This window comes from Mercurialis annua, linkage group LG7 (genome assembly GCF_937616625.2).
Source record: "Mercurialis annua linkage group LG7, ddMerAnnu1.2, whole genome shotgun sequence".
NCBI lineage: Eukaryota > Viridiplantae > Streptophyta > Magnoliopsida > Malpighiales > Euphorbiaceae > Mercurialis > Mercurialis annua.
In genome coordinates this window covers 46,733,141-46,752,256 of record NC_065576.1, presented here as the reverse complement: position 1 = coordinate 46,752,256, position 19,116 = coordinate 46,733,141, and the positions used below count along the sequence as shown (strand labels likewise).

Here is a 19,116-nt window from a genome sequence, read left to right as displayed (position 1 = left end):
GCCTTGACCAGCTCATAATTGTCCAGATCTTTTTTTACTTGAGTTTTGTTAAAACGGCAAGAATCTTGTGTTAATAGGGATGAAATATGAAAATTGGCACGTGTCGTAAGCTGATTGATTCGATTTTATAATTGTGAGAGAAGAAAGCGCATATCACGTGGGGAAGATTTTTTGTTATTGCTTATATCATGTGCACGCGTGTCATTATTCTATTCGGATGATATGAATATAAAATTTTGGTGTTTTGTGGTATGAACGTAAAATAGGTGAGCTAAATGGCAATTAGTGTAATTGGAGCCCAATTTTTGGTAATTTTGTTATTTTCTCTTAAAATTTTATGATATGTTTAGCCAGAGATCCATGCTAAAGAACTTTAACATAATTGGGTAATAATCATTTATGAGAATTAGTTTAGAGGATAAAACTAACAAAACAAATGACATTTGTACTTTATTCATAATTTGATTTTGAAAACAATTTAAAAATTTGTAAAAGCAAAAGTGATTGTAAGGATATCCAATTTTTTTTTAATTTAAGTGATCGAAATTAAACACTAATCTTTAATTTTATTTTAACATATATTATCATCGATTCCCTTCGCCCTGGACTAGGGCTGGAATATTGACTCCCATTCCTAATTTTTTGGATAATATGAATATGTGCTAGTCTAATTTTGCCACTTAATTGTCGTATTTGGCTAATTTTTCTTTAAAAAATTATAATGTATGCATAATTTTATTTTAGTCAAATATATATACATAAGAAGTTTTCATGTTAAAAGATAAAATAAAAATTGATTATCACGTATGCATTTTGACCATAAAATTTTTCGTTAAAATATAATTAAAATTTAATAATTAAATTAAAAAAATGAAATTATTAATCATTTTATACAATATTGAAAATATTTTTAATTGTATTAAGAGAATAAAATTTTATAATAATAATTTTTATTATTTTACTAATATGATTAAAAATAAAAATAAAAAATCAGTTATTATTAGTCCATTTTAGCAATTAGTCAGTTAATATTGTTAGTTACAGTGTCGATGAGACTGGAAGGCTTGAGCAGACAGACAGGTGGGTACTGAAACAAAACAAACAACAGTCTTACCAACACACTCAGACATATCTAAACTCTCTAGTCTTTGGTTTCATCGATTCTCAATTCTCAATTCTCAATTCAATTCTCTCTGTAGAATTACAGTTCGGAATCGAATCATTAAAAGCTCAGAAAATCTGTCTCAAAAATGGCGGCTTCGCTTTCAACAACAGCTTCAGCTTCTTTAGTTCTGAAAACCACTCCCAGTTCGTGTCATTACAGTAATTATTCTCTTTCTAGGGTTTCTTTTCGTCTCTCTCCAAAACCCAACTTCCCATTTTTCTCTAAGGTAAATTCTAACTTATAAAGTTCGATTCTTGTTTTGTGATTTACATGGTTTTGTTTGAATTCTTGATTTTGCATTATTTACCAAGTAATTTGGTTTCTGGGTAGTGTTTCGATTTGTTTATTATTTGGATATTTGGTTAGTTTTGAGATTAATTTAGCTGTTATCAAACTGTTCAATTATAGGAAGAAAAAAAAAAATTAGCTGTTCATCTTTTGTGATTCTGCTAATTTGCAGGGAATTAATTAAAGAAATCAATTTAGAAAATTGGCATTTGTAATTTTGTTACTAAATGGAACTGCCCAATTGATTAAATTTGATTCCATTGCTTGCTCTCTAATTGATTGATTTATGGTACATTTTTTGTATATTTCAAAACTTATGTTATTTGGTTGTTATACATAACTTATTTGAGGATATATGGATTTACATTGGAAAATTAGAAATAAGAAAGATAGAAAAAAAGGGCGAGTTTTGCATGAAATGCCTAACAAGAAATGCATATCGTGACACCCTTGCTATTTTGGGTGATATTCATATGTTAATATTGTGATCTAGCCTACTCTTAGCCATGTTTTGATGAGATTAGAGCTGATTATATTAGGTGTGGATAATCACTTCTGTTTCTGTTAAGTTTCCGTTTAGTATAATTTTTTTTTTTTGTATATAATTATTGATTAAGTTCCGTTTAGTATAATTATGAACTGAAATATCAGAACACATGTTAAAGTTTATTTCCTAGGTTATGGTTGGTTTGCAGAATAAAATACATGTGGAAAGTAGAACCGCTATTTTTTAGTTTTTGAAAGAATACTACTAATTCCACAAAAATTGTAGAATAGCAATATTCTTGTAACTTATTTAAATATGAACCTAAGTAAGGAATAACTATTGCATATGGTATAGTTATTCTATTCCTTATCAATTCTATAAACCAAACATAGAATGAGTTCTAACGCGTTCATTTATCTCTATTCTGACTTCAGCATCCAATTTAGGCGTTAGATTTCATTAGCAATAGAAATAATAAACAAATACAAAGATAAATGTCTGCCTCAAACACATACTTTTTTTAATTGAACTAATTAATAGGATCAATAACTTATATAGGGTGCACTTCCTGGTAGGGTGCACTTCCTGGTCGCTACAGCTCCGGTTTGGTAAAAGCCCAATTGAATGAGGTAAGATTCTCTCAATGGTTTTTGTTAAAGGATATGTTTTCGAATTTTGGTTCCTTCCTGAACATGCTTTTCGGGTCACCTGTTGTAAAGGTTTCTGTCGATGGATCCTCAAGTGCTGCTGCCTCAAATTTAAACAAATCAGAAGTGCCACCAGAGCAAGCAAAGGATGTGAATCCGTCAAACGAGACTTTACCTCCAGCTTCCGCTTCAGAAGAGTCAATATCTGAGTTTATTTCGCAAGTTGCAAGCCTTGTGAAGTAAGTGAAATTAACTTCTTTCCGCTTTGTGCCGTCTTACATTTATCTACGACTTTGAAAACAATGTTTATGCTCATTACAGGCTAGTTGATTCGAGAGATATTGTCGAGTTGCAGTTGAAACAACTCGATTTTGAACTGATAATCCGGAAAAAAGAGGCCTTACCTCAGCCACCGTCTCCTCCCCCAGCTGTTATGATGCATCCTTCACCGCCACAACTAATGCCAGCAGCTCCACCTGCAGCTTCAGTAACAGCCTCTAGCCCGGCTTCCTCTGCTCCGGCCCCATCACCTTCACCTCCAGCTGCTAAATCACTCAAGTCATCACATCCACCACTTAAATGTCCGATGGCAGGAACATTCTACAGAAGTCCAGCACCAGGTGAACCGCAATTTGTGAAGGTAAATGGTCTTTACTTAATTTGCTGTCATAAATTAGCATAGTTTGTTGGCATAACACATTTCTGAGTCCCTGCACTTGTATTGTTTTTGGCATTATTCATTTTTATTGTCAACATTGATTCTTTAAACTTTTAATTTTATAGACATTGGGTCCCTCCGTCACAAAAAGTGTTAACAATGTCAATTCAGGCCGAATAAAAACATTTTAGGGACTTAATATGAACAAAAATAAAAGTGCAGAGACTAAATTTTGAATAAAATCAAAGTTAAAATACGAATAAAAAACTTATCCCGGTCGCACTAACAATGTGTGAAGTACATGCACTTTATTTCTGTGACGGAAGGGACTTAATGTCTATAAAACAAAAAATGTAGGGACTCAATGTCGGTAAATAAAAGTGTAGGGATTCAATGTCAAAACGTTGATTAGTTCAAGCCAAAATAAGCATTTTGCTTAGTTTGTTTCTTGTCATGAATGATGCTAACTTTATGATTGAAATGGCATCTTAACTGTTTCTTTTCTCTTCTCAATGTGATTGCCATAGGTTGGAGACAAAGTGCAGAAGGGTCAGGTCTTATGCATCATTGAAGCCATGAAATTGATGAATGAAATTGAAGTAAGCTGTTTTTTCTTTCGCTGTCTCAATTTATCATTTAGACTACTATTCTATTAAATGCTCGTCTGTGTTTATGCTTTATTTGTTTGGACCGGTCTCTTTATGCAAAATTTTCTTTGAGGAACTGTATGGTTTTATGTTTGATAGAATTCTTGGTAAAATATAATAGTCATTTTCAATTTACGCATATTTCTACTAGAATAATCATTAGACAGGAATTTATTGATATAATATGTCTTTAGGCCGATCAGTCGGGAACCATAGTCGAAGTTCTCGCAGAAGACGGCAAACCAGTCAGTGTTGACATGGTAAGTTTTCTCGGACCGAAGCAGTTTAGTTTGCGACATTTCTTATGAGTTAATGTACAAATGTTGACTTCTTTTTTCTTATTTTGGTAAATTGGCAGCCATTGTTCGTTATCGAACCGTAAAAAGAGATTGGACATGGAGTAGGCAGGTAAAGGTAGTGCAGTTCTTGGTTAAGGTTGTGAGATGCGGCATTGTTATTTTCTGTTAGAAACGTTTTTTTGTTTGCAATGAGTTGGTTAGATTGTTAATTCTAGTATGTAATATTTACTTCAAACCATAGAATAATTTATTGTCTTTTACCATGTTTGGATAGTTTGTTCCATAAAGCCATTCGTTAGTAACTTGTTCAATAGCTTATCTATTTTGTTTAGTTTGTTATACTAAAATTAATTTAGAAGTTGCACATATTGAAATTAATTTGAAAGTCAAAATAGGTTTTTCTATGACAAACATGTCGTTGTGATCCCATTGTCTTTAACCTCCGGCAATTTGTTTTTTAATAAGTTAATTTTTTGCTAAAATAGTTTAATTTAACTTGATTTTGAGTTAGAGTTTTTAAAGTTAACTGAGATAAATTTCAATCTCTAATTGTAAAATTATTATTATTATTTAATTTAAAACTAGGCCATATTAAAGAAAATATATAATCTATTGATGTATCTCTTTAAAATGGCAAACAACAAATGGACATATAAAAGTTGAAACAAAAAGAATGTCAAGTACTTTGGATATCTCCACTAGTATTTTATTGGTAATTTTATAGAAAAATAAATCTGATATTTTAAAATATACAAACAAAATTCGATATTTTGTTTAAATGCGCATTTAAAAAAAACTATAAAACTACTCAAACAAATTCCTTAAATTTTAATTCCAAAAAATATAATTTTTATCTAACAAATAAATTCTTTCACTTACATTTTTATTATTGTCTATAAAACATACATCATAACTATCACATACCTCAAATATACTCTGCTAATACATCTCTGATACAAAATGTTTTAAATATAGAGTAAAAAAAAACCAAAAATTTACCAAAATAAAAATTTTATAATTTTTTCTTTATTATCGGGCCATGAAGTTTGTAGGTATTGGGCCGTAAAGCCTTGTTTGTCTGCATTCATTACTAACCCAAAAAACACTTCAAAAACGGGAATGAAAAACAAAAGAGCAAATTACTCAAATTCCCCGACTTCTGTCATAATTTACAGTTTGATACTCTTTATTAAAAAATTAAATAATTTAATATCTAAATTTTGAATTTTTATACTATAAGGTGTTTATGTTAGTTCCGTTAATAACTTGATAGTTACTTCAAACGATTTGCTACCTTAATTTTAATTATATAAACAATTTGATATCTCACTTTTAATTATCTTAACGATTTGATATCTCGTTTTCAAACGATTTGATATCTCATATTTTATTTCGTTAACTATTTGATACCTATATTTAACAGAATGAGCCTTATAGTCTAAATTGAAATACTAAATCGTTTGATTTTCAAATAAGAGATATCAAACTGTGAATTATGACAAACGTAAGGCATTTTAGAATAATTTGCTCAAAACAAAAACAACTCAACTGCTTCTCTCCTTCAACCTTAAAACTTTCGAAACAGCTAACAGACCAAACTCTTTATCTCGCTCCATTTCTCAATCTCCTAAAACAAAACCCTAAAATAAAATCTTATCAATCAAAAAATTTAAAAAAAATCCCCAAATGGATCCCAATCCCAAATCCCAAATTTTCCTTCACTTTCCCACTCTACCCCTAATTTTCCTCCTCTTTGTCGCCACCTTATCATCGGCATCACCGTCAATCTACGACCACCTCCGTCAAAACTCCCTCCCAGTGGGTCTCCTCCCCAAGGGCATACTCGACTTTTCATACAACCCAGCCACCGGTCACTTCCAAATCAACCTAACGCAGCCGTGTAATTCGAAATTCGAGAACCAGCTTCACTACGATTTTAACATTTCTGGGTTTATTTCAATGGGTAAGATCGGGGGTTTATCCGGTGTGACGCAGCAGGAGCTGTTTCTGTGGTTCCCTGTGAAGGGTATACGGGTCGATGTGCCGAGCTCCGGTTTGATTTATTTTGATGTGGGTGTTGTTGATAAGCAATTTTCGTTGTCTTTGTTTGAGAACCCTATTGAATGTACTGCTGCTGATGCCTCGTCGGATTCGCCCGGAGCTGAGGTTCGCGGCCATAAGGTTCGTTTCCGACACTTGTTTTCGTAATGCTGGTTCTGTGGGAGTGTGAATTTAGTTGAGGTTATTCTTTTTTTAGGTATGATTGTTTTGGTGATTGGGTTTTTATTTTTGGATTTGAAAGGTATAAGCTTTATTGGGAATTTTGTGTTTGTGTTGATATTGACTTTCATTCTCCCTGTAATTTGCTGAGGTGGAAGCCATTCTCCATTGTAATTTGCTTAGGTGGAAGTTATTTTCGGGCTACTATCTCAGCAAATTACACCGGCGGTGTATTGATTTGATGCAAAATGAAAGTTTGTGTATATATTTGAGACGTTTTATAAATCATGATTAAATTGAAAAAACGCGTATAGTTCGTGAATTGATACAACATAACCCATTTCTTTGCACTATATCGATTATTAGTTATATGGGCTATGAGATCTTTTTTTTTTTCAATGGAAAATGATAAAGTGGGTTAATTTCATCTAGATTTTGGCGTTCCGCGTTCATGTTGATTTGGCGCATTGACATTTAGGCAAAACGTAAAAAAATAGAACGCAAGTCTTTTCATCTTAAACAATTATTAATCTTTTAGCTTCTCTCAACTCATATAATCCTTGTTCTTGTAGTTTTTTACTAAAATGTGGATAGTTTCAATTGCATGTTTTGTGTTTGATGTTTGAATTCCCTTTAAAAGAATGTTACTTTTCGAAGATAGATGATGTACTTGGCATTCCTTGATGATCCCTGTTTGTTTTACGCATTCTGTCGATATTTCACTGATTTTTTCTGCAACCTCATTTCAGAGTCGATCAGGAAAGCGTGTATTTAGTATTGGGCGAGGGGATTCCAGAGCTTCTTCGTAGGTTGTGGACGCCAATATGCATATCAAAGGTTTTAACGTAAATGGACATCCTTCCGGTTCCCCAATGAGACTGTTGGAGTATTTTGTTTGGCAGATCGTGTGTTTGTGTAATTGTGTTCGTTTTCTGTCTTGTACAAGCGTTTGGTGCAGTACTTCTATATCAATGTCGAGAAGTATAACAGTTTTGGCCACGAAAGCAGGAAAAAGAAAGAGATGATAGATATTGGAGATGCGAGCGAGATGAGGAGCCTTAGTTTCGGCTGGTGAGTTTGTCCGAATATTTATATTGTTTGGTGTGTTGTCATACTACTAAATATAGCATAGTACAGATGTATGATTGTTGCATTGTGTTTCTGTAAATGGAGAGAATGTTAATGTTTGTATATTTTCATCATAAGTGTCGGTCATTATAATGAATAGGTATTATGTTAAACTAACCATTCACTAAACCATGTCTTCAGGCTCATCACTTGTATATATTTATTTATGTATGCATTTGTAGCCTTTACCGACCCATTTCTCAACTCGTCTCATCTATCGATAGGTGCCGTCCCTTTACAGCCTTGATTTTTCAACGTAAAATGCTCGCTCATAAAGTAGGTTATATAATCCGTTTTAGGGATTGGTGATAAAATGGGTACTCTTGTATTGGGTGATATCAATAATATATGTTGGCATTCCGGCATTCTCCTCTCATGGCCTATTCGAAAGAGAATTTAGCGGATATTAAACTCCCTGGTCACTATTGTTATCATTAATTATAGAAAGGTCCCTAAACTTAATTTTCTTACAAAAGTGTCACTGAACTTACTGTTTTGTTACAACGGGATATCACCCGCATGAAACTCACTGTTTTTGATGACATGTGTTGCCGGATTGTCCACATGATACATGTCTCAATAGCCACGTCGGGCGAAATTTAATTAATAAAAGCTTAAAAATCATATTAATTCATAAATAAAAATATAGGGACCTAACTTCATCTTTTCCACGTTCTTAAACATAATTAACCATTACATCTAATTTACCCTAAATTATATCTTCTTGATTTTTCTTCACTGCCGCTTCCTCCTTTCCATTCACCACCACCGCCTGCCTTCACCTCCATGTGCACTGGTTTTATTTTTCTTCATTTCTTAACCTATTTGATATTATCTAAACACCTTTTGATGGGGCTCAGTGACAACGGGCTGAGTTTCCTGTAGATCAAGCCGCTGGCGTCTGCAAACCCCCATTTGCCGCCTTGAGATTAACGAACGACGAGCAAGCTTTTGAATTTAATGGTTGCTACTAAAAGCGATAACATGCCGCAAATCATCGTCGTTTTGGTCTATTTTGCTTAGTTAGTATATTGGTGTTCTTATTTTTTATGTTGTTGAACTCTACATGTCTGTGGAAATGCCTCTAACAGCAACCCTCAACATGTTGAGTTGGGTTTTGCTGCACTCTACTTGCTAAAATGATCCCTAACTTTTTATAAACTAATATTTAATTAAAGACTTATTTGATGATGCTGAAAATGAGACCTTGGACAAATCCGGCAAAACATGTCATCAAAAACGGTAAATTCCATGCGGGTGACATCCCGTTGTAACAAAATAATAAGGATAGTGACACTTGTAAGAAAAATTGAGTTTAGTGACATTTCTGTAATTAACGATAACAATAGTAACATAGGGAGTTTAATATCCAGAAATTAGTACTTCTCATCATGAATATCTAAATATGATGGATTGACATGCATAAACCATATTTGGGTCCTTTCTATTTGTCAATATTGAGTTCTTACACTTTTACTTTTGTAGACATTGGATCTTTTCATCATAATAAAAAGTGTTACCTCTTTCTGTTTGAATTGTCCCGCCATCATAAAAAGTGTTACCGCTGTCAATATAGAGTGAAAATTCCAGTTTAAGGACCTAATCTCTGAAATTGAAAATGTAAGAACTTAATGTTAGACAAAAATAAAGAGTATAAGATTTTAATGCCGAAAAGCAAACAAGTGCATGATCCAAATATCCATTGTCATTTATTTTTGCATAAATAACTTCATATGAAAGTCATTTGAAGTGAACTAAAATCTCAACAGAATACAATCCAATAGTTCACATTGTTGCAAGTAAAAGTACTCGTCGGATCATCGTAGGCGTAACTATAAGCCGTCGGACAAGCAGCCTTGAAAATCTTTGAATAATAAGTAGGGCTGCAAGTTTTAGGTGTGCTATAAGCACCAGTGCAGCAATACTGAGGCTGATTCAAAGCATAGCAAGCACTTTTACAAGCCACAACTTGACCATGCCATTTCACTTGTAAAGGAATAGGGCAGTTTTTGTTCAAATCTGAAACACATTTAGTAGCCTTACATCTACTCGGATTTGAAGGCATTACTGAAATTGGGAGGTTAAATCCATCAACTAGACTTATATCATAATAATCGAGTGGACTGTTTAGTGTGAATTCAGCAAGAGAAGCCGGGGGTTGGCCGCCTGCTCCGTTGCATCGTAATACTCCACCGCAGTCGCCTGTGAGACAAGATCCACGGCCGGAGGTTCCAAACGTGCAACCTGTATTAGATTAATGATTGATTAATAGGTGAGAGTTATTAATTAATTAGTTTAATCATAACTGGAATAACAAAAACTAATCATTGAAGTAGTTGATCCATTACTAATGTGAACTCACGGTATATTTTTAAAAAAATTAGTTGTGTTCATAACATGTTCGAGTTATGATAGTATTGTTTTAAAATTTATAAACTCACGGTATCTTTTTAAAATTAATTGGAGTTAATTAACACGTAATAGCTATCAAGTTATGCTAGTATCTTTTTAAAATTTATAAACTCATAGTATCTTTTTAACATTAATTGGGGTCATTTAATATGTAATAATTATATTAACTCGGGCCACTGAAACTAAATATTACAGTCAGACAATCAAAAAAATCAAACTAGATCCAAAAATCGAATCGAACCTGCTCTAATACTAGGGCTAGAGGCAACTAGAAAATCAAGAAACCGAACTAATTCCAAAAATTGAATCAAACCAAACCTTCTCTAAGAGTCTAAATGCATATGAAATGCGTTTGGATTCAACCATAATCAAAACAACTAAAACTTTTTTTTTTGAGGATCGACTAAAACTAGTTAGTGCTTGGCAATGTGTATATCATAGTGACCTGTTCGAGCCCATATACGGCCTGACCAAGCTAGCGGCGCATTGATGTTAACCGAAAGACCCGGTTTTAACTCAAAACCGCCACCCAATAATTGAGGCTTTCCTGCTCCGGCTAGAATTCCCGGCCATATAGTGGTCTTGCATCTATTTGAGATTGTAAACACGGCAGCATCACCATCTAAAATGAATATATTAATGTGTGTATATATGTATATCTTAGAAGAAATTTAGGATATTTTAAGAGAAGATTTTACCAGAGAGAAATGCCAAAAAGAGGAGGAGCAAATATAAAGGTGCCATCAGAATAAAACTAGAGAATTGAATTTGGAGTCTTAATGTGATTTGAGTTCAGGAAGAGGTCTTAAATTAGCAAGTACTAATCAATAAAATGAAATTAGCAGATTCTGTAGATAATTAGCAATTTTATTATTACGTACATTAATTTATAAAAGTGACGGATTAACCTACAGTTTGCTTGACTCCAAGGCAATTGAAAAACATTTGGATATTATATTAAAAGGTCCTTGATAAATCTATATGTCTATATAATTGAGAGAACTAAGATAATATTTCCACAAATTATCAATTTGTATAAACTAGGTTATATTTTTTATTTATTATTCAAATTATTTATTTAAATATTCTCATAACTTTTAAATTTGCATAAATTATTGACTTAGTGGTTATTGTTTTATTTTAAAATTATTATTAATTGAGTATTTTCATAAATTCTCAGTTATATTAACTACGTATCTTAATATTTAATAACTTTTCAATTTGTATAAACTACTTATTTCATTAATATTTTCAAATTTCTTTAATATAAAAAAAATATTATCCATGGATTATTTTAGGAGTTTTCAATTTATATAAATTTTATGCTTAATTTTTTTATTATAAAAATTATTGTTTCTAAAAATATTTAATCTATATTCTTACGAGTTTTTACTTTATATATACTCCTTATATTTTTTTAATAATAATTATTATTTCTACAATCATTTGATTTTTTTTCATATTATAAAAATTGTTTGTACAATTGTTTGATTTTAAAATTTAATTTATATCCTGATGAGTCTTCCGTTGGTTATACTATTATATTTTTTTTATGTTTATTTTTTACTATAATAATTATTATTAAAAAGTATTCTCATATGTTTTCAATTTGTATTGCTTATTTAATCTTGTATTTTGAATTTTTATATTAAATTTATTTATTAAATTTTATTCCCATGTGTTCTAATTTTGTATAAACATCTTATTTAATTTTATGAAAAAAATTATAATTAATTTATCTAAATAAAACTACTACATTAATGACTTGACAAAGTGACACAAACTACTGCTACTTTAATATAATATTCAATAAAATATAATAATTTTATTAATAAATTACTATTTAATTTATTTTTCAATTTAATTATTATTTAAAAAATTATATTACTAATTTATCTAAGATAATAGTTGCCAGTATAATTATTTGATAGAGTAATTTATTGTTGTCCTTTTCAGTAATTTTAGAAATCCTAACTAATACCACTACTTTCATTTAAGAATTTATAAAAAATATTATTACTTTATTTATAAATAATATTTATTTAATATCTATTTTATTCTAATCATAATTAAGAAAAAGTACTTGATTTTATTTAAAATAAACTAATTCTATAATTACTTGAATAAATCATATATTGATGTATCATATTAGATTTTATGACTCATGTGTAAATAGTAAATTAATATTATTAATTTTTAAAAGGAAAGAATTGTAAAAGAATCCAAAACTTATAGAAATATATCACAAATTAGCTAATCGGGGCAAATTATTTCTAATAAAGTGAAAGGAGGCAGGGCATATCATACTAGATCGAGTCAGATTCTATTTGAAACCAGGTCATCCAAAATTAGGCTATAAAAAGTAGGATTAGTTACATATGGAATCATGGACTTCAAATTTTAAAAATAATAAGACTTTTAAAACGTGTCAATTACAGACACCACTTTTTATTTCTTTTTAAAAATAACATCGGCAATTTTTAGTGGCATTTTTGCTGATATGGCATAACACGTGGCAGACTCATCGAGTATCTATGTTAGCGAAATTTTACTGAAAAATGTGCCCATGATGAAATTGAAAATAAAAATAAAAAATGGTGTTTGTGATTGACACGTTTTGAAAGTCATATTATTTTTAAAATTTGATGTAAAAGTCATGATTTTATATATAATTAACTATAAAAATATTACGCTAATTATTAATTTTTTCAGGCTACTTGTGCTAATTATTCATTTTATGTCTATTTATGCTAATTATTCATTTCTAGATATGTTCATGTAAATTATTAAAATTATTAATTCCTACTAAAGTCACAAAAAGAGAATGATCTTTTTCTTTCACAATTCTTTTTAACCAAAGTGCGCAACCATACAAAGATGGCTAATGAAGTCTTATTTATATATGTTTTTTTTAATATTTATTTATATTATATTCACCGTGTTATTGATAAAATAAAAATATTTTAATATTAATAATTTGTTGATTTCTATTTGCATAAGCTTAGGAGTGTATACAATTTGAACCCGACCGAATAAAAAAAATTATTTAGACCGAGTTTGACATTATAATTTTTAGTTTGATTTTGAAAGTAAACAATTTAAGTTTTGTTTTGGTACAAACCGAATAAAAATCTTTATATATTTAATTCGCTTTCTAAAAGAAATCAGTTCGATGAATTGCATTCCTTTATTTAATAATTCAACTTAGTCTTTTATAAACAAACATAATAATTAAAAATTTAAATACAATAAAAACATCTTGAAGAAATAATCTCAACTATAATAGAAATAGTAGGAGTAATTCAAGAATAATTGACTAACACTTAATTCAAATACTATGCACACCCCTAAGGGTGTTCAGAAATCAAACCAAACTAAAAATATTAGACCAAATCAAAAAACCGACAGAATCAACCAATTCGGTTTAATTTGAAAAAGTTAATAGTTCAGTTTTGAAGAAAATGAAAAATGTCGGTTCAGCTTGCTTTAGTTTGAACCGAAGGTATACCCTTCTATCCCTTATGTAAGTTAATGCAAACATTACTACTTTTTTATATATAATTGGGGAGGAGGATCGTTTGTGGGAGAATTTGAACATACGATCTAGCAGTTTGATGTCCAACGCTTGTACTATTTGAACTAAAATTCATCGATTATTACTAACTTTGAAGCCAAAAAAAATAAAATACAAAACTCTTCTAAAGTAGTTCCATAATAGAAATGAAAATGCTTCAAGCCATGCTCATAATATTCACATTCTGCATTTTTTATACCAATTCTTTGCCATTATCAACAAACGGACGATGGATAGTTGATGATACTACACAACAAAGAGTAAAGCTAGCTTGTGTAAATTGGCCTTCACATTTAGAACCAATGTTAGCCGAAGGACTCGACAAGAAACCGTTAGCCTACATCGTTTCGCAGCTCCGTTCTAGCCGAACGTTCTTCAACTGCGTCCGGTTCACATGGGCAACCTACATGTTCACTCGGTTTGCGAATCTGACCGTGTCGGAATCTCTTGATTCTATGAACTTAAGGGATGCTAGAGATGGTGTAGCTTGGTATAATCCTTGGATATTAGGTATGACAATTGTGCAAGCTTTTGAAGCTGTGGTTAATGAGCTTGGAGCTCAGAATATAATGGTGATTCTTGATAACCAGGTGAGTCGACCGGCGTGGTGCTGTAGCGATGATGATGGTAATGGGTTCGTTGGTGATGTAGATTTTGATGCTGAGGAATGGCTGCAAGGTTTAAGTATGGTGGCAGAGCTTTTTAAGGGCAGATCCCAGGTAATAAATAGTGATCATGTTACACGAAAATTTATCGAATTTTATGCTTTGAGCGTTTTGTTTCTATGTTAAAAGATTTTTTTTATCTCTGATATTTTAAATTATAATCTATTATCGTAAAAAGTATAGTCTCGCTGGATTTTCCGTGCATTATTCACTTCCGTGTAATATAGATAGCAATTAATTTAAGGCTTATTTCATCCGAATATACCATATCTTTTTGACTTTCTTCAATTCTAATCAAACCTTTTAATTTTGCTAATTATAATCTTATTTTAGTAACTATTTTTGAATTGTAATCGATTACCTAATTAATGAATGAATAGGCCAAACTTTTTTGAATTCTTCAATTCTAACCAAATATAACGGAAATGGCTCTCCTCAAGTTTAAATTTCCTCATTTTTCCTCAAGTCAATTTAGATTTTTGACATCTAAGTAAAATGATATTTAAACATGTGATGATATTATCCAATGCTATACACAAACGGAAAACGGTAAAACAAAAAACAGAAAACAGTTTTTTTTTAGAAAGAATAGGTTGGAACTTTAGAAGTGTTTTCGAAAACCGACAAAACGCTAAAATGTAAAACTCGACAAGTTTGCAACATAGATATTATCCAATGTAGAAAGAAAAAGCACATTTTGAATGACAATTTCTTTAAACAATTTGTTCTTGAATGTAGGTGATAGCAATAAGCACAAGAAATGAGATGCGAGGTCCTCATCAAAATGTGGAAGACTGGTATAAATACATCAAACAAGCAGGATCTATAATTCACAATGCAAATCCTGAAGTACTCATATTTGCTTCAGGATTAGGTTATGCAAGTGATCTAACATTCTTAAAGAACAAATCCTTAGACACTAACTTCAATAACAAGTTAGTGTATGAAGCACATTGGTATTCACTTACTTGGGGATGGAGAAGTACTTGGGATTCTCAGAATGTAAGTGATGTCTGTAATGGAAATACCCAATTCTTTATCCACCAAACTGGGTTTGTCATCGATGGCGAAAATCCCGTTCCGATTTTTGTGGGTGAAATTGGGTTAGATCAGAGAGGTTTGAGCCAGACTGAAGAACATTATTATTCTTGCGTTTTGGGATATCTTGCGGATTTTGATATCGACTGGGCGTTGAGGGCGTGGCCGGGAAGCTATTATTATCTTAATGATAGTATTTCCCAGCAAATTGGAATTGGAGTGGATGATGCAATGGGTGTCATGGATTTTAGTCCTGAGTCGTGTTAAAAATCCACAATTTCAGTCTAGGTTGCAGCTTATTAAGAGCAAGCTACAAGGTAATCCACTCAACTGCTATCTCCAACTGTTGTCACCTATGTAGCATGGATACAGACACATAAAATGGAAACACTTAAATACATACACGGAAAAATATTGTTATTTTAAGATTTTTTATGTTAAAAATAAGATCACATTAGAAACACCAATTTTATGTCACGTTTCCCCAACACCAAGCTTTCGACACATTTCAAAGGAAAATATTGATTGAATGAAGCGTACATACTACTTAGAAATCCACACTAGGTATGTAATGGAATCAAGTTGAGTTGAATTATTGTCTAGCTCAAGCTCAACTCAGACTATAATATTTAGAGTTCAATGATCGAGTTGCTTTTTAGAAAGCCAAACTCGATAGAATAATTGAGAATTAAAAATGACTCACCTCAATGGATTATCTATATAAATATGTAAAAATTAAACTTTAGTATAAAAACTAAAATACTACTGTACATGCATATATCTATATTTATATTACATAGAAAAAGTCTAGCTCAACTCGATTATAAACGAGTCAGTTAGCATTTTTCGAGTTAATCCCAAATAGTTCTCGAGTTGACTTGTCTCGGCTAAACCCCCGGTTCACGCCTTGAGATCCCCAGTTATATTAAGAACAAGCTTTAAGAGCTCTAATTTGATTTTATATTTGATTAAGGTTCAACTAATACAAACTCACTTACTGTCTTGTAAGATATGCAGAACCTAGATCAAGATCATTCCCATCATACATAATGTTCCATCCGCAAAGTGGAAGCTGTATGCACACAGACGACATGAAGTTAATATATGCAACCAGTTGTGACTCTCCGTATCGTTGGATACATTCCGGAGATCGGTCTCCTATTCAGTTCAGCGGAGCGGAACTAATCTGTGCCTTAAAGTTGTCAGAGATGGAGCTGAACCAATTCTATCTACCGACTGCTCAAGCCAGCAAAGTTTATGGTCACAGATAAACGGCCTTCACTTGGGTGCTGCCCCAGATGAGAAAGGAGAATACCTGTGCCTGCAAAAAGAATCTCCTTACACCTCCAAAATACTGACTACCAAATGTATTTTTACACAAGATGATCCTGCTTGTCGCAAGAATCAGCAGAATGACCCAACGAGTCAATGGTTTAAACTTGTCATGACGAATGTTTAGTAGAACAGCATATTCCAATCACATTTAACTACTTGCTGTCATATGTAACACAAAACCCATATAATAAAACATCATTTTCTGAAAAATTCGACGCCTACTTACAGTCATATGATACAAAGCAATAATTTTTAACAATCATAACCTATTCTGCAGAAACTTCTCGACACCTACGTTTCGACATTTCATTTCTCTCTCTAGAAATGCTTCTGAAACTCCGAAATTCTATAAGATATCATTTCTCTGGTTTCTATTCTGACATTTTTCATATCAGCATTTCCGAGACTATATAGATCATAACCAACACTATATCAAATCCAAATTGATTCATAAATGTACGAAAATACCAAATTCGGACTTAATCCAAACGCCCCATGATTGAATTAAGGATTTAAATGCATTCATTCAAACAAAACATAACGAAACAAGCTTAATCCCAATAATCTCACAAACAAATAACACAAAAAAGATGAAAAATTTATAAAACAAATTCAAAATTTCATTCATAACTCGAACATATGCTTGCAAATAATATCTTAAAAAGTACATATAAAGCTCAAATACTTACAAAAAAACTCTAAATTTGCCTACCAGCAGCTTCACCAACAAAAGGCAAATAAGGAGTCTTACCCAAAACAGAACTCACCAACCCATAAACAAAACAAAAACAACTAAACAAAAAAACGGCATTATGCCCCCAAACCATCAGCTTAAACCCTAACCCACTCCGACCCGGATTAAAAATCCTCGCCAAGAGCAAAGGAATCACCAAAAGAACATCCAAAGTAACCGCCTGCATAGAATTAAACCGAACATAATGACTAAAGCTAGGGTTTCTAACAACACCCAAATAAAGACCAAAAAACGCTACAAAACTAGCGTAAGGGACCGATCTATAGAGGCTTAGGAGGGGGATTAGCGGGTCGAATAGAATACCGAGAGATGGGTATTGGGTGAAAAGGAAGCGACCGTATTGGAGAGAGTTGAAGAACGGGAGAGTGTAAGCGACGGCTGAGATTAAGCGATCTGTGGCGGGGGTTGGATTGTAGGACATACGGGTGGTGGTGAGGTGGGGGAGGTGGGTTTTCTGTATGGGGGTTTTGAGAGATGGAGGTAATGGGGGAGTTAAGGAGGAGAAATGGCAGGGTTTTGCTAGGGTTTTGAGTGGGGGGAGTGGTGATATTCGGAGAAATGAAGACGCCATTGCCGATTTGAAGTTCTGAGCTGATACGGGTGATGGGCAGTGACTGGGAATTATTAAGCCGTTTTATTTTCAAAATAGATACAAATAACTCTTTCCGTCCAATACGGTTAAAAATTCTCGTTAGTTAAATTGCATATGTGTCTATCGTAATTATATATATAAAAAAAAGGTTCAAAAACAATTTTAATATTTATAATATTTATCAATTTTATACTTTTCCCCTCAAGCGAACGGAAGTTGTTCCATCTCCAGATAAAGTGTTTGTCTGAGAACGAATCCAAACACATCCGGGTTTGTTTGGAACGGGTTTGGGTATGTTTCAAACACTCCTGAGGTGTTCGAAGGAGCGGCGGAGGAAAGGAGATGGTCGACAAAAGAGAAGTGAGAGAGAAAAGAATGAATTAGAATATCAATTAGGTCTCTAATTCAAAATTCTCATAATAAAAAACTCCTAAAGGATTAATTTGAGAGATGATACAAATATTAAGATCATTTTCTTAATAAATCTGACTATATATACTGCCACATAAGCGATCTAACGTCTAGAGAGATTCTTAGGTAGACTCAGTCCACCACGTCATCCGTGTACTAGCTTATCATATAATGACACGTCATTTTATTGATGGCAATCTTGTAAATTCGTTTATTACTTATTTACACTTTTGAATAGTAATATTACAAGATTACCATCATTTTAATGACGTGATAGGTTTAGTCCACGAATGACGTGGTGGACTCAGTCTACCTAAGAATTTCTCCTAACGTCTAATCACTTTTTTAAAATTTAGAGGGTTTAAATAACCCAAAAACAAATTGAAGGAATTCAATTGTTTTCAAAAATAGTTTAAAAGCTAATTTATACTTTCATGAAAATTATAATATTGTTTTTATCTTTTGCCTTCTCACAAAATTATCAATTACCATATCCCTTCAGCTTTCAAATAAATATTTGTTATCTATTTTCCTCAATTAAAACAAGAATTATTTCAAAGAAATAAAAAAATTATTCAATAAAAATAAATTGTAAATTCTAACATATTTTTTATAGTTTTATAATTTGAAACATAGACTATCGCTTTTTCATAATTCAAACAATAATTTTTTTCCTGATAAAATATGGTAACATAAACATAAAAACCGTATACTCCTTCCATTTCAATACAATTATCATTCAAATACTTTACTTTTAATAAATTGCAATTTTTAAAATTAATCTTCAATTTTTTTA

At 31.8% G+C, this 19,116-nt stretch overlaps 5 protein-coding genes across 8 annotated transcripts; 3 read left to right on the top strand and 2 right to left on the bottom strand.

The window, feature by feature from the left end:
* The first annotated feature begins 1,031 nt into the window (after nt 1-1,031).
* LOC126655558 (biotin carboxyl carrier protein of acetyl-CoA carboxylase 1, chloroplastic) lies at nt 1,032-4,493 on the top strand. Of its 3 annotated transcripts, XM_050349791.2 has the most exons (7): nt 1,033-1,391; nt 2,516-2,569; nt 2,660-2,826; nt 2,909-3,227; nt 3,773-3,844; nt 4,087-4,152; nt 4,251-4,493. In XM_050349791.2, exons 1-7 carry the CDS (start codon nt 1,251-1,253, stop codon nt 4,272-4,274), a joined length of 843 nt encoding a protein of 280 aa, XP_050205748.1. In that variant the 5' UTR covers nt 1,033-1,250; the 3' UTR covers nt 4,275-4,493. The 3 variants fall into 3 exon arrangements, with proteins under 3 accessions (XP_050205747.1, XP_050205748.1, XP_050205750.1); XM_050349790.2 differs by having other exon boundaries at nt 1,032-1,391; nt 2,516-2,826; XM_050349793.2 differs by having other exon boundaries at nt 1,250-1,391; nt 2,499-2,826.
* Nucleotides 4,494-5,757: 1,264 nt separating this feature from the next.
* On the top strand, nt 5,758-7,668 carry LOC126655561 (uncharacterized). The gene is made up of 2 exons (XM_050349796.2): nt 5,758-6,372; nt 7,161-7,668. The coding sequence occupies exons 1-2, from the start codon at nt 5,878-5,880 to the stop codon at nt 7,218-7,220; spliced, it is 555 nt and encodes a 184-aa protein (XP_050205753.1). The 5' UTR covers nt 5,758-5,877; the 3' UTR covers nt 7,221-7,668.
* Nucleotides 7,669-9,215: 1,547 nt separating this feature from the next.
* Nucleotides 9,216-10,695, bottom strand: LOC126655559 (thaumatin-like protein). The gene is made up of 3 exons (XM_050349794.2): nt 10,650-10,695; nt 10,397-10,573; nt 9,216-9,783 (listed from the first exon to the last, which is right to left on the bottom strand). The coding sequence occupies exons 1-3, from the start codon at nt 10,693-10,695 to the stop codon at nt 9,302-9,304; spliced, it is 705 nt and encodes a 234-aa protein (XP_050205751.1). The 3' UTR covers nt 9,216-9,301.
* A 2,904-nt stretch (nt 10,696-13,599) lies between these two features.
* Nucleotides 13,600-16,773, top strand: LOC126655557 (glycosyl hydrolase 5 family protein-like). Of its 2 annotated transcripts, none has more exons than XM_050349789.2 (3): nt 13,600-14,244; nt 14,929-15,545; nt 16,238-16,773. In XM_050349789.2, exons 1-2 carry the CDS (start codon nt 13,672-13,674, stop codon nt 15,493-15,495), a joined length of 1,140 nt encoding a protein of 379 aa, XP_050205746.1. In that variant the 5' UTR covers nt 13,600-13,671; the 3' UTR covers nt 15,496-15,545; nt 16,238-16,773. The 2 variants fall into 2 exon arrangements, with proteins under 2 accessions (XP_050205746.1, XP_050205745.1); XM_050349788.2 differs by having other exon boundaries at nt 13,601-14,244; nt 16,246-16,773.
* LOC126655560 (protein TIC 20-II, chloroplastic) lies at nt 15,956-17,987 on the bottom strand. The gene is made up of 2 exons (XM_050349795.2): nt 17,253-17,987; nt 15,956-16,549 (listed from the first exon to the last, which is right to left on the bottom strand). The coding sequence occupies exon 1, from the start codon at nt 17,886-17,888 to the stop codon at nt 17,262-17,264; it is 627 nt and encodes a 208-aa protein (XP_050205752.1). The 5' UTR covers nt 17,889-17,987; the 3' UTR covers nt 15,956-16,549; nt 17,253-17,261.
* Nucleotides 17,988-19,116: the final 1,129 nt, after the last annotated feature.

Excerpts from the sequence above, each read along its gene's own strand:
- LOC126655558 (XM_050349790.2), top strand. The coding sequence starts at position 1,251 with ATGGCGGCTTCGCTTTCAACAACAGCTTCAGCTTCTTTAGTTCTGAAA. Across the intron at positions 1,392-2,515 it reads ACTTCCCATTTTTCTCTAAG|GGTGCACTTCCTGGTCGCTA; the intron begins GTAAATTCTAAC and ends ACTTCCTGGTAG. Across the intron at positions 4,153-4,250 it reads AACCAGTCAGTGTTGACATG|CCATTGTTCGTTATCGAACC; the intron begins GTAAGTTTTCTC and ends GTAAATTGGCAG.
- LOC126655561 (XM_050349796.2), top strand. The coding sequence starts at position 5,878 with ATGGATCCCAATCCCAAATCCCAAATTTTCCTTCACTTTCCCACTCTA. Across the intron at positions 6,373-7,160 it reads CTGAGGTTCGCGGCCATAAG|AGTCGATCAGGAAAGCGTGT; the intron begins GTTCGTTTCCGA and ends ACCTCATTTCAG.
- LOC126655559 (XM_050349794.2), bottom strand. The coding sequence starts at position 10,695 with ATGGCACCTTTATATTTGCTCCTCCTCTTTTTGGCATTTCTCTCTG. Across the intron at positions 10,574-10,649 it reads CTTTTTGGCATTTCTCTCTG|ATGGTGATGCTGCCGTGTTT; the intron begins GTAAAATCTTCT and ends TATTCATTTTAG. Across the intron at positions 9,784-10,396 it reads CCGTATATGGGCTCGAACAG|GTTGCACGTTTGGAACCTCC; the intron begins GTCACTATGATA and ends AATCTAATACAG.
- LOC126655557 (XM_050349789.2), top strand. The coding sequence starts at position 13,672 with ATGAAAATGCTTCAAGCCATGCTCATAATATTCACATTCTGCATTTTT. Across the intron at positions 14,245-14,928 it reads TTTTTAAGGGCAGATCCCAG|GTGATAGCAATAAGCACAAG; the intron begins GTAATAAATAGT and ends TCTTGAATGTAG.
- LOC126655560 (XM_050349795.2), bottom strand. The coding sequence starts at position 17,888 with ATGGCGTCTTCATTTCTCCGAATATCACCACTCCCCCCACTCAAAACC.